Source organism: Drosophila ananassae, chromosome 3R (assembly GCF_017639315.1).
Source record: "Drosophila ananassae strain 14024-0371.13 chromosome 3R, ASM1763931v2, whole genome shotgun sequence".
Lineage (NCBI taxonomy): Eukaryota > Metazoa > Arthropoda > Insecta > Diptera > Drosophilidae > Drosophila > Drosophila ananassae.
Genome location: NC_057930.1, coordinates 21,443,238 through 21,457,632, shown reverse-complemented (window position 1 = coordinate 21,457,632; position 14,395 = coordinate 21,443,238). Strand labels below are relative to the sequence as shown.

The window sequence follows — 14,395 nt, the reverse complement described above, 5'->3', positions numbered from 1 at the left end:
ACCACCAGTAATTTACATACAAGTTTCAAACCGGACGCAGGCGATGTACCGGAGTATAGTCAGGATATATACTGATACGCCAGTATATTGTAACTCTGAGACGATGGTACATCACAGTTATTTAAGTAAACTGTTGGACTTTTCGGTCCTTGTCTTGCACAACCAAACACACCCACACACAATTGTTATTTTCACATGCATAACACCAACTACCCAAAAATATAGCTACTTGATATCAGACCGATTCGCATAACATAAGAGCATTATTAAGCGACCTGTACAATCCACACAATCCGGAGGCAGAGGGCTTCACCACCAACCACATCGACCACGATCACCACATCATTCTCAGAGCATCCGAAAAAAAAAATGATTAGAAACTTTGGATTCGAAAGAGAACACATTTTGGTTCAGTGTTGGTTTAATCATTTTCCAATATATACCCTCAATACTTTAATAATGCTTTCTTAGTTGCAACTATAATAGATTTGTTTGGGAAAGTATTTTGAAGATCAAAAACTTTTTGAACGAAGAATGGATAAAAAGAAAAACCCCATGAGAATTTAATTTGCCAAAGATCTTTAAAGCTTTCGACCAAAGTTAATTCTATACATTTTTTGATTAATTAATCTTTGAATTAATATAAATGTTTACCTTTTTATATTTTTCATAAGCTTTAATCCATTTCTGTTGCATTTACTTATTAACTAAAGCTTACGGAATATAACAAATTGTTTTTCCTAATTCATTTCTGTTCGTTCAACAAAAATAATCACACAAATACTTAGCTAATGCCTATTACTATATTTAGTGCAAAAGCATAAAATCAAAAAAAAGAAAAACTACAAGAATTTTTCCTATGTTAAATCATTTTTAATGTTGTAATGTAAATGGAGCGCAAACCCCAGGAAGTCAAAACTTACAAAAACGAAAATATATTTAGCATTCTTGTACGTAAAATGTTTTTACCAAAACTCAAAAAAAAAAAAAAAAAAAAAAAGTATACAAACAACTTATATAAGCAATTGTTTAAATTCCTTAAACTAAAACAAAAAAGAAACCTAAAATTACAATTACCAAAAACAAAAATGCATAATGATAATATTTCTAGTTTAATGTTTTAATTGTTCTCTATTCTTTTGAAATTAATTTATTGAAATTTTAATAAATCAAACCAAAAATATTTAAATGAGAGTTTTATTTGTCAAAATTATTAAAGTCAAAATTATTAAATTATGAAAAGGAAAGATCAATGTATCCCGCTTTATAACCCTTTTAGAAACCACAACCACTCAAGAATCGGATGGATATTCAAAAAGATACAGATGGCGATTGGGTGTTACAACGAAATAAATGGGAAATATATCGATCGGCAATTGTGTCCCTAGAAATTGATGCAGATTAAAAGGAATCGAGAATCGAATGATTATTGGCAAAGATATAGCCATCACTGGGGGCCATGTTGTGGCTCCATGCGTTTTTGGGTATATTAAAAAGGATGCTCCAGAAATTTTGATAAAAAATAAAAAAAAAAATTGGTCTCTAGATTTTGATGCAGATTGAAAGGGAATCGCCATACAATTCGTTTAAGGTATTGCGCAAGAATCGGATGAGTATTGGCAAAGATATAGCCATCGCTGTGGGCCATATTGTGGCTCCATGCGTTTTTGTACATCTTAGGGGATGCCCCAGAAATTTTGATAAAAAATCTAAAAAAAAATTGGTCTCTAGATTTTGATGCGGATTGAAAGGGAATCGTCGTACAATTCGTTTAAGGTATTCCGCTCAAGAATCGGATGAGTATTGGCAAAGATATAGCCATCGCTGTGGGCCATATTGTGGCTCCATGCGTTTTTGTACATCTTGAAGGGGATGCCCCAGAAATTTTGATAAAAAATCAAAAAAAAAATTTGTCTCTAGATTTTGATGCGGATTGAAAGGGAATCGTCGTACAATTCGTTCAAGGTATTCCGCTCAAGAATCGGATGAGTATTGGCAAAGATATAGCCATCGCTGTGGGCCATATTGTGGCTCCATGCGTTTTTGTACATCTTGAAGGGGATGCCCCAGAAATTTTGATAAAAAATGTAAAAAAAAATTGGTCTCTAGATTTTGATGCAGATTGAAAGGGAATCGCCGTGCAAATCGTTTAGGGTATTCCGCTCAAGAATCGGATGAGTATTGGCAAAGATATAGCCATCGCTGTGGGCCATATTGTGGCTCCATGCGTTTTTGTATATATTGAAGGGGATGCCCCAGAAATTTTGATAAAAAATTTAAAAAAAAATTGGTCTCTAGATTTTGATGCAGATTGAAAGGGAATCGCCGTGCAAATCGTTTAGGGTATTCCGCTCAAGAATCGGATGAGTATTGGCAAAGATATAGCCATCGCTGTGGGCCATATTGTGGCTCCATGCGTTTTTGTATATATTGAAGGGGATGCCCCAGAAATTTTGATAAAAAATGTAAAAAAAAATTGGTCTCTAGATTTTGATGCGGATTGAAAGGGAATCGTCGTACAATTCGTTTAAGGTATTCCGCTCAAGAATCGGATGAGTATTGGCAAAGATATAGCCATCGCTGTGGGCCATATTGTGGCTCCATGCGTTTTTGTATATATTGAAGGGGATGCCCCAGAAATTTTGATAAAAAATTAAAAAAAAAATTGGTCTCTAGATTTTGATGCAGATTGAAAGGGAATCGTCATACAATTCGTTTAAGGTATTGCGCTCAAGAATCGGATGAGTATTGGCAAAGATATAGCCATCGCTGTGGGCCATATTGTGGCTCCATGCGTTTTTGTACATCTTGAAGGGGATGCCCCAGAAATTTTGATAAAAAATTTAAAAAAAAATTGGTCTCTAGATTTTGATGCAGATTGAAAGGGAATCGTCGTACAATTCGTTTAAGGTATTCCGCTCAAGAATCGGATGAGTATTGGCAAAGATATAGCCATCGCTGTGGGCCATATTGTGGCTCCATGCGTTTTTGTACATCTTGAAGGGGATGCCCCAGAAATTTTGATAAAAAATCTAAAAAAAAATTGGTCTCTAGATTTTGATGCAGATTGAAAGGGAATCGCCGTACAATTCGTTTAAGGTATTCCGCTCAAGAATCGGATGAGTATTGCCAAAGTTGTGGATTATACACTTCTGGCAAGAATGTGTGCGGCTAAAAATGTTTGGGTGGAGTTAAATTTTTCTTTACTTGTTTTTAAGTTAACACATTTTTCTTTCCCACACTTTATGATCTTTTCTCGCTTCTGTTCTTTCCAATATCTGTAAAAATCACGCAAAACTCTGTGATGACTCAATGGGCTATCCCCATCCGACTCATGCTCTCGGGTGACGATTCATTCATGATTTCAGCCAGAAACTTTCCAGAAAACTTTGGTTTTTAATTATAGTTAGTTTCTTAATGAACAAAAATGTAATTCGAAATTACAAGCTACCTTCGGGGCTGGTCTGATATCTTTTAATATTTATGGGTCAGTCGGCTATTAATGAGCAGTTGTAGGCCTCTATTTCCAATTGTGGGAGTCTTTTCAGGGGCTTGTCAATCGCAGGGCCACAGTTCGGGCATTATAATAGCTGGAATAATCCCCCATCTAGCGTGGGAGTCTCTGCATATTTATTGTAATTGTGGGTTAGCCCAGGGAAGCGTGCCAAAAATTACTTCGCTTCGCTTTCGAAGTGCTAAACCGTTTTGACGATCTGACTAACCCGACTAATTCAAGTTCAGTTCGAATTCCAAGAGAGTCGCCACGAGAGTGAGTGAAAACCACTCACGCTATCTGCCACGAAAAAGTTGACTTGAATGGCGGCTCAGATGACTTTTAGTTTCGTTTTGAGCTTCGGCGGCGGCGGTTGTCTTTGCGGTTGTTAAGTTTTTGGAAATATTTTCAAAAAGGTGTGTTAAGTATTCAAACCATTGACATTTTGTTAAAATTTGTCCGGTAAATCAAATAGCCAGTGTGGTCATAAAACTGAAGTCAGGGTCAAACAAAAGATTTAAGGCACAAACTTTGATCAAATGAACTTCGTGCAAGTCAGCCAAGTGACAAGGTTTGCATAACTGGCGAACAAAACCCATTCACAATTGTCGCCCACCTGGCCTAAAAAAAAGTGTAACAAAAATAAATTCAAATAAAAATAAAGTGTTAAGTAATAACCTGTTAAAATAGGAAAACAAAATCCACTAAATACCAACCGTTTCAAAAGTCATTAACTAAAGTGATTGCAGTTTAAGGAAAACTTTAACGTAGACACGCCCACGTTTTTACATTTTATTTTGATATTTTGTTTACTTTTTTGATAACTTTTAAATTAAATAAGTAATAATAAAATCATATGGAAAGAGAATGTTGGCCAGGTAGAGTGGCCATTGAAATGCTAATGGCCAAATGGTGAGACTCAACTTGAATTTAGATGATGAAGTCGAGTGTTTGAGCCACGAAGATACAATGAGTTTCAAAATACTCTAAAAATAAACTAACAAAAACTGAAAAGGTACCAGACAACTTTTATTGCGAGTCACTGAAGAGGGAGAAAGGTTTTTGATGGGCTATTTGTTTTATGGTATTGTTTAAATATTGGAAAAGTGAACATGATTCTTGGAAAGATTTATTTTTACATCAAATTCAAACCCTACTCAAATTCTAAAGAGCTTTCTTGAGATGCCGCTAAAATTTGAATGATCTTTTTGGTTAGATAATAAACCTCAAGACTCGCTTTTAACCAGAAAAAAATATCTTTGTGGTTTGGCAACTTTGTCAGAACAAACCCACAGACAACTTTCAAATATGCCGGAGAGACAAAAACACTAAACTGTGACTCATTCCAAGAGCAAGAAGGCCATGGGGGCTGGACCATGTGACAAGAATAAGATTTAAACACTTGAAGAAATATTTATTAAAAGAGAGTAAAGAAATAGGGCTATATATCTTACTTTTCACTCAAATATTTGTTAAAAAACAAAAAGCTTAGCGTGTTTTTTCCAGTGCCTCATCTCGTTATGATTATGGCTTTGACAAGGCCATTTCGGCTTAACGGAAGCTTAAACAAGTATACCAGCTAATATTAATTGATTTTTGTGCTTTGCAGCTAATCGATTTAAGCCATGTTGAGTGCCAATCTGGGACTGCTCCTGCTGTGGGCGATTGCTGCCCTGGGAAATGATAATCTGCGGGTGGCCTACGAGTGGCGGGAAATGGACTTCAAGTACGACACCGAGGATCTGCGATGGTCGGCCATCGAAAGAGGAGAATTCAAGCCGGCGAATGTGATACCTTTTGGCCTAGAAGTCTCTGGACATCGACTATTTATCACCACGCCCAGATGGCGCACCGGAGTGCCTGCAACGCTGTCCTACCTTGATCTTAATGGTAAGTTGCAACTTGCAACTCATTGTTGCAGCTGTGGCAGCTTGTATACACGTACAACGTAGACTCTTAATTGCAAGTATGCCATTGCACAAAGTGTGCCAAGAACTAACCCCAGATCTCGAGTCTCACATTTAAAATCTCAGCAATTGTTTCGGTAGCGCCGCAAATGTCGGAACTGTCTGATTAACTTGACCATCCAAACAATTGGGTTTCCTTTCGCACTAGCGGCAATTATCATATTATTCTGCTGCTCGAGAACACAGATCAGTGCATACTGGATATATATTTCAAGTTTATTTGGGGTTTGAGGCTGTAAAACGAAAAAGTAAACATTTTAAATAAGTTAAAAGTGTGAATTGGTTTAAACAGAGTGTTATAAAAGTGGGTAAATACTTTTTAAAAAAGACTGAATAACTTGCTTCATTTATTTAAAAATATTAAATATCGAATCTTCATATAGTTTCTGTCTTATTTAAATAAAAAAACCTTTAAATTGTGTTTTTCCCGAATCAATACAGTCATTTTTCATTAATAAAGCTGTTTTACCTTTTAACGATGTCTTACAAGGCGAGTGGGCATTCGTCATAACCACAACTCAATCACAGCTAATTAGCAAGCCGATCAGCTCCAAGCCAAGTAAACAGAGTGTTGTTATTATTCATCAGCAGTCACCCAGTTTGCACCCAAACATTGTCGAGATCTCAATTAACGTCATACGAAACAAAAAACCCAATGCAAATGACCAAAAAGAGAGTCAAGTTAAATGGAAACAAATAAATGTGGTTGTTCTAGAATAAATAACATTTATATATACCTTCAGTATACATTCAGTTAATTTAATATATTTATTTCTTTCTTATAGATACCACCACCGATAAACCCGCCCTGAAGCCCTTCCCCAGCTGGCAAGCTCATAGTTTGCAGGAAACGGAACCGGAATTGGTTTCCCCTTTCCGAGTTCGTGCAGATCGTTGCGGACGTCTCTGGGTTCTGGACTCCAGGATCTCGGGAGTATTGGAGCAGACCAAGGTCTATGGAGCACCGCAACTGCTGGTCTACGATCTCCACAACGACGATCTCCTGAGGCGTCACATCCTACCAGCTGGCCAATACAAGATGGGATCGCTTTTTGCCAACCTGGCGGTCGAGGATGCGGACTGTGAGAACACCTATGCCTATGCAGCGGATCTGGGAAGTCCTGGCCTGGTGGTTTACTCGTGGAAGGACCAGGAGTCGTGGCGAGTGCAGCATCACTTCTTCCATCCCGATCCTATGGCCGGAAATTTCAGCATTAATGACATTGAGTTTCAGTGGGATGATGGTCTTTACGGACTGGCCTTGTCCAAGCCCCTGGAAACTGGTTACTCCACTCTGTACTTCCATCCTCTGTGCTCCACCATGGAGTTTTCGGTAGATACGGGAATCCTGCGTAACAAGACCTTGGCCACCTCTCCGGAAATCTATCGGGAATTCAAAGTTCTGGGCTCAAGGGGTCCCAACACCCAAGCCGGAGCCGAGTTCTTGGACCAGGAGACAGGTGTACTTTTTTACGCCCTGCCGAATCTCAATGAGGTGGCCTGCTGGCGTACTGCCACAGATTTCGGCCACAACTCCCAGAGTCGCATCTACATGAGCAATGATACGCTGATATTCCCCAGTGACATCAAGGTGGACGATCAGAAACGTCTCTGGGTCCTTTCCAATAAACTGCCAGTATTTATTTACGATGAATTGTATTACGGATCGATTAATTTCCGTATTTTTATGGCAAATGTTAACGAGGCTGTTAAAAACACAGCCTGTGAAATTCGCACTTCCCCGCTACCGGATGTGATCAACAAGTTCTCAGATATTCTCAATACTAATATCAATCTAAAGACAACTTCTGGAGCACCTCTAATGCTTGCCAGCTCCTTGATCACAATTTCATTAAGTGTTCTGATGAGTATTAGGCTTTAAGATCCCAAATCAAAAAACACTTGAAATAAATATATTCGTTTTATGAGGATTTAAATGATTTTCCGAAAATACGAAATATTTATTTGAGTGCATCTTGTGTATTATAATTAATTTTTTTAGATCTAAGCAAAAAACTGTAATTTTGTAATGTTGATTAAATGTAAGAATGTGAATAGTGTTTTCTTTTAATATGATATTGAAAAGTTGCCAAGCCAGCTTGGTCCTTTAGTTCAATATCTAGGTTTTTTCTTCTCCTTATATACAATGGCTATATCCACAGTCTCGTCACTGGTCTGGGATTGACCATCCTCGGAATTAGCAGTTTTTCCCTTTTCTTTCTGCTGCATTTTTTTGATAAAGCCACCGCAGAAAAATAAAGTAAGCTGAAAAAAAGTATTAAAATTCATAAATATTATTAATATTCTTGTTGAAAATCCTTACATGTTCTAGAATTCCAATAAGGCCCAATACCGAAAGACCTAAAAGAAAACCCAGGGAGCCTCCAACATCTGCTATGAATTGTGTTGTATCATAACTGGGACGCTCTTCAATCATCTGTGAACAAATAAAATGTTTAATCAATCTTTGTTGTATTATATTGAACTCCCACCGATATCAGTTTAGTTGTATAATATATGTAGATTAGACTTCTGGCCTCTGGTTGGTTCCAAGTTTTGCGACTTTGTATGAAAGTAGTATAGATCCTCGACTGGCAAGGCTGAATGCAATTGCAATCATAGTCATCCTCACTTTCGTACACCCTGAGGACGAAGAGATTATTAATTAATATATTTTAATTTTTAAAATATTTTTAATACAATTTATAATCCGATATTAGTCTTCTCATGGAAACAGAATCATTGCAGGGTTCATTGGGAATGTCATGCATCCAAGGACCTGAACAATGCATATTATCCGACAAGTCCTGCCAAATGCAATGTTCACCGCACTATAATAAAATAATAATCAATATTATAATTTAAAAAATAAAATATTGTAGTAGTAGTTACTTTTAGATCACTGTAACCCTCTTCACTTGAACAAGCCTCGTCTCTAGTCTGAACATTCGAAAAGAATTGACTTTGTAGTTTGATTTCAATTTCCTCGTTGACATTCACAAAAACATATTCCACACGACCGGAACCCCTCATATTTATTTCTAAAAATCATGAAATCCATTACATCCTCAATGGCATTGGCAATCATATTCATTTACCTGTGAAATTCTCCTTTTTTTCGTGTATAAACACATGCCAACCAACAGAACCTGTATCGACATCACTGGTGGATGTGACAGACTTCGAGTGCTCCAATAGTATGGAATAGCCCACGGACTTGGACACCCTTTTGGAGGGTTCCTTTGGTCGCAACGTGGTGCAGCGTCCCATATAAAAGTGCATACTGCTATCCGTTTCCAAATCTTATAGAAATAAATATTAAAAACTGGCTAGATTTAAGAAATTAACTTACTATTCGCATGTCCATTTAATCCGTAATATATAAACGTGTCTGACATGTCATAAGTACTATTCTCAAAGAACTCTGATAAGGGAATTTCACCAAAAGGATAATCTATCCAACAGGTGGCATATTTTGGATGAGGACACATGCCACCCGAAAGGTTCTAAAAAGATAATATAAAATTTTAGGTAAATGTATATTTTTTTTCATATCTCTATTTAATGAATTTTCAACCAATTCTTAGGATAATTCCTTAACCGTTTGGCATTTTGGTTACCCATCGAACACAATCTCTTTCGAAGACCATTTAGATAATCCATCTGGCACCGACTCACCGTGAGGACATCCTCCCTGTAGGCTGGCTCCCGGCATATGGTAACCGCTGGCATCTCAATTGTGTCATTCAGGTTGTAGTAGGAGTGGGTGGAGATGGGCGGATTGTAGAGCTTGGCAAAGCACTCGTAAAGCTGCACAATGACGACGATGCAGCAGGCGAAGAGAACTCCGTAGCGGATGAGCTTGGCTGGATCCCGGAAGATCCAGGCTCGCGTCTCCGACCAGTAACCCATGGCGAGCAGAAAGTGAAACTCGAGTGAACTGGAGGTCCGATTCAGTTTCAACCAAGGCCCAATATCTTTTTCAATGCCAGCCTGCGAAAATTCTCACAGTTGGTCAAGATAAGCCTAATATTGATTTATGCACCATGGTGAAGCGTAGTGGGACCCGATAAAGCCCCATAGACGACTCATCGATGGGTAGTACGAGACGGCGAATACTAGAACATGATGAACCCGGTGTTTACAGAATGCTGGCGAATCTAAGCGTAACATTACCAAAACATGTTGTTTATAATTGTCTACGCCCTAGTGCAGATAGATACGGTATCTGGCGCATTTATAGTATCTGTATCTGCAGCTGAAATCAGCGCCATGGTTACCAATTTCTGGTTTTATGTTCATTTTGTTCATTGCCCCCCTTTGGCTGCATAGGCGCTGGAAATCTGTGGAAATTTTTATTATGGATATGGATAAGTAGTTTATATTTTTGTGGGAATAGGTTTTATTTTATTTTATTTTATATTTCAAACTCCTATTTGCCATTTGCTTTGACAATTTAGTAAGTTAAGAAAAAGAAACAATAGAAACCTTATTTAAAAATAAAATCCTTATATAAAGACCCATTTGGCGATACCTTAGCTATCACCTAGGCACCTCGCACGGGCCAGATTTGACCTTAGAGGCTGGCAAAGCTAAATCTATGCAAAAACACCTAGAAAATACGCAGGCCATTAGCAAGGCATGTACATGTGTATGTATGTACCTAACCCAAGGAATAGAATATATATCAGAAACTATATAAACAGATCGAGATATATGGTTGAAGCTTTTCGGGCAGAAAAACAAATGAAAGGCAGGCCAAACAATGCGTGGTGGATCCAATGCGATCCAGTGAGATCGAGGAGACGAGGCCGAAAAAGCCCGAGACATTCCTCAGTTGTGACGTTAAATCAGAACAAAACCGACCCACTGCTATATATCCACTATATACTCGTTATATATAGTATATACTCGGAAAGTCAAAAGGCAAAAACAGCAACAACAATATACATACAAAAACAAAAAAAGGAGAACTAATAAACAAAAAGAAACTTGCAACTAAAAATAGACAAATTGAAACATTTCATGAGTTGAAAACACCAACACAACTTGGACATGGACGTGCTGACGAGCACGAGCAAAAAAACAAAAAAAAAAAAATTGTTTCTTTACTCCTGAGATGAGATACAGATACTAAGGCAGAAGATGCTGTTATGTATCTGTATGTGTGAGATATGTTGACGGACTGACTGTTTGGCTGGTGCGCGTACCACACGGCGTATGCGTTCTGCGCTCGTTCATTTCAATCCGTATAGTTAGTGCCCAGGACGCAGTCACACATTGCTGTGTGCTTTTCTGATTTTTCAGATTTTTAGATTTTCAAATATTTTAGATTTGTGTGTGTATCTAGTAAATCTCAGATACACACACACATACACCTTTAAATAAAAACTGCAGAGTAGAGCTAGTCGAATGTTCGCTTGTGTTGAACTTCTTCGCAACTAAATAGCTTTCGTTTTAAATTTAGAACACAGCGGCGGCTATATTAAACGCATATGAAATGTTTTTTAGAATCACTAGGTATGCCGACATCTATGTATATTAGTCCATCCATGTATATAGAAAATATACCAAATATATATAAAGAATATTTATTCTATAACTCAAGAACTCTACCTGAACTATCCCTACAAACTTAATAATTTCAAACCTATGGAAAATGGGTATATATGCCAAAAATACATAGATAGTTGTCTGTGGAGTAAGAAATATGTTTTAAAAATACATTTTTCCTGTCGCTCATAAATTTCTAAAAACAAAATTGAAAAATTCATGGCAGGTACTGAGTCATTTCCATGCTGTACATGATTAATCAGACTATATAGCAAATATTACGCACAGTGGCTTTGGTAGTGGGGGCACTGGGTGGCTGCTGCTCCTCCTTCTACTTTTATAATGGAAATTATTTTCATTTCCCCATTTTCACTCATCATTAATAAAAGTCTCGACGCTATATAGACTTCGATTATGGCCATCCGCCGCACTTGAGTAATACGATGGCTGGGCCATATAGTCAGGGGAAGAGGGGCACTGGCACTGCAGTCGGTTTAATTGGGTGACAAATGCTTACAGAAATAATTTTTAATGCTCCACACATCAGTGACTAATACTAAATGATTCGGTTTGATTGCCTAATTAATAAACGATAGATGGCACTGGCTGTACATTGCATTCGGGGTTTATGCAAATGTCTAAATATCCACCATAGATTGGATTTGCATTATGCGCGTGTGGTTTTTAATTGAGCCAAAGCCATTAATCATTTTCGACCACACGGGTCCCCATCAACACCCATCTCAGGGCTGGAAAATGTTTCCCGTTTCTTAGATTGTTAAAATATCCAAACAACAATATTTTATGGAATAAATAAACATCTTAGTCTTGGGCTTTAATGTAGGAAACTATTTTCGTGTTACTATAACATGTTTGTTTGGAATCTAAACTTTGGATGGAAAGATCTTTTTAAAAATGATATCATTATGTTTTTATGAAAAGTCGTTATAAATTTATAGATTTATGATCCAATATGTGATACAATTTGAAGCTCATTGGTAATGTGTCTATAAATAAACTTAAAATATGGGATATATTATTATTCCAAAATTATTTGAACATTTTATAAATACACTCGGAATAATTCTTTCTGAAACCGAAACTCATAAATAATATATTCTTTAAAGTTCGGAGTTCGGAAAAAGTCCCTCCTCTTTGCTTAAAATATCTCTTTCTTTTTAGCTTATAAGTTATAAAATTATTATAAAAAATTATGAATAATAATCAAAATGTAATATAAAAAAAGACAAATTGTGAGTTTACTTTTGGATATTTTTTTTCTTGTATTTAACTTTCGAATTCTGATATATCCGGAGTCTATAAGTTTCCTAAAACTAGTGCTGCGCAAAAATTGTAAATAATTTTATTATTTAGTGGATTTTTGCAGATTTTAAGCCTTTGTTCTGTCAAATAAATAATCCATCACCTAAGCCCAGGAAACAAAGAAACACAAAGTAGATTTATGGCCATATTCAGTATACCTATTATATGTAAATTAACTCTGAGATTGACAGCTGCAAGTGCAAATGTCAAGTATTCTTTTCGTTTATTTCAATTTGGAAAGAATTTTTGAATTTTATTTTGTTATTTTTGGTTATATAACCGGCACGTAATGCAGGAAGTATTCATTCATTTGTCATGCCAGGCATTACCGAAAGCGCATGGGCACATGGGGGCTACCTGGCAACCTGGCCTGGTCTGGCGCTGGCACTGGCGTCAGTCGACAACCTCCTCCTCAGCCGACTTCAACCACCCGCCTTGGGGGTCTTTTGCGAAATTAAGAGAGATCTCTCGGTTATATTGGGTGTGGGCATGGGAAGACTCATACGCTACGGTTTGGTGCACCCGATGTATAGATGCCGCCGAGTGCACGAAGATCGGTGATCAGCGATAGAGGATTGCGGTTTACGATTCCGCGGGGATCTGAGGTATCTGGGGGGAGTCAGAGGGATTGGGAATCGGTGGGGAAGCGACAGGCTGGCGATGGATATTTTTATATCGACAATTTGGATGGTTTCCAATGCATTTAGACGAGAGTTATCTATAGAATATGTATGTATTTTGGTCACGGTTGCCGTTTTTAAAATATTTTCATTCTATGTGTACCAATTGCTTTAGGTCTAGAATTTTTCGGGAATACCATTTGAGAAAAAATTTCGGGCAGGGTTACTGATATCTTTTTTAAACGAAACTGATGGGGCGGTTTTCGTACCACCAATATTTTTTATTTTAGTTTTTCTTAAATAGAAACTTTTAAGCTAGACTGTCACTATATACAGTGGCTAACAAACTTTTAGTTCTTGTGGGAATATAATGCAGTTTGTTATATTCAAAAATTAAAATTCTTCATTATTTTTTTGAATAAAATATAAAGTATTTTGTACTATATATGTAGGTAGGATATCCTTATAAAATTATTTTTAAACAAAAATAATTTCTTAAAGGCATTCTAAATAACTATTTATTATATTTTAAAAACACAAAAAATAAATACTAAGCATTTTCTTTAGAGGCTTATCCCATGTTTCGAATATGGGTCAACGTCTGAGCTTAATTGTTTTAAAAATAAATGTTTTTATTAGAAATGGCATGATTTATGATGTGTCTTGAATGTGAGTAGGACTCGCATAGGAAAGCCATTTGCTTGATGATCCACTAACCGACTTGGGGGTTCAACACGCATGCAAATGGGGATTTTTACGCCTTCCCTGTGATCTGAGTTTTGTGTCATGTCCGCCCCACATCCCAGCCCGCCGCCCGTCTCCGAAAATGCCATTCAATGTGTCTTCCATTTGGCAGCGACTATGGGTTGAGTTCATTTTAGTGATGGTGGTGGTGGTGCTGGCGACGTCGCCTTTCGGTGGTGCCGATGGGGCAGGTGTTGGGGGCGCAGTTCGCACATTGCAATGTGGCGGCAGCTTTGAAATAGCCCATTGCAAGCAATAATTGTTGCTGCCTCGTGTAGACAACCCCTTTTTGTCACTCCACCCGCCCCAAACCCGCCAACAATCCCCCAAAAAATATTCGAGGGAGGCCGCCAGTGCCAAAATAAACAAGAAGAAGCATTTCAGCATCTCAGCATCTTGACACTAAAATGCAAAAATTGCTTTGCGTCAATGACTCAAAACCAAAAATTGTGTGTTTTTTGTCTTTAATAAATTTGAGAGCCGTTGAATTTTTGCATTAGGGAACAATCTAGAAGAGCTTCGAGTCACCACCATCCATAATTTATGGCTACTAAATGTTTATTATTTATAAATACTAAACTGTATATTAGATTTTAGCCAAAAGCTAACTTATTGCCTTGCCTAAAATAACAAAAATAAATACGTTAAGATTTCTAGTTTATCTTTGGGTCGGCGCTGGGCTTTCTCCTATTTTT

At 37.3% G+C, this 14,395-nt stretch overlaps 2 protein-coding genes across 2 annotated transcripts; one reads left to right on the top strand and one right to left on the bottom strand.

Moving 5' to 3' along the window:
* Window positions 1-3,814: 3,814 nt before the first annotated feature.
* Window positions 3,815-7,515, top strand: LOC6498171 (protein yellow). The gene is made up of 3 exons (XM_001962191.4): window positions 3,815-3,909; window positions 5,103-5,383; window positions 6,246-7,515. Exons 2-3 carry the CDS (start codon window positions 5,119-5,121, stop codon window positions 7,340-7,342), a joined length of 1,362 nt encoding a protein of 453 aa, XP_001962227.1. The 5' UTR covers window positions 3,815-3,909; window positions 5,103-5,118; the 3' UTR covers window positions 7,343-7,515.
* Window positions 7,516-7,572: 57 nt separating this feature from the next.
* Window positions 7,573-9,841, bottom strand: LOC6497368 (degenerin del-1). Its single transcript, XM_001962192.4, has 8 exons — window positions 9,139-9,841; window positions 8,813-8,966; window positions 8,559-8,762; window positions 8,353-8,501; window positions 8,161-8,291; window positions 7,953-8,103; window positions 7,784-7,897; window positions 7,573-7,725 (listed from the first exon to the last, which is right to left on the bottom strand). Exons 1-8 carry the CDS (start codon window positions 9,370-9,372, stop codon window positions 7,573-7,575), a joined length of 1,290 nt encoding a protein of 429 aa, XP_001962228.1. The 5' UTR covers window positions 9,373-9,841.
* Window positions 9,842-14,395: the final 4,554 nt, after the last annotated feature.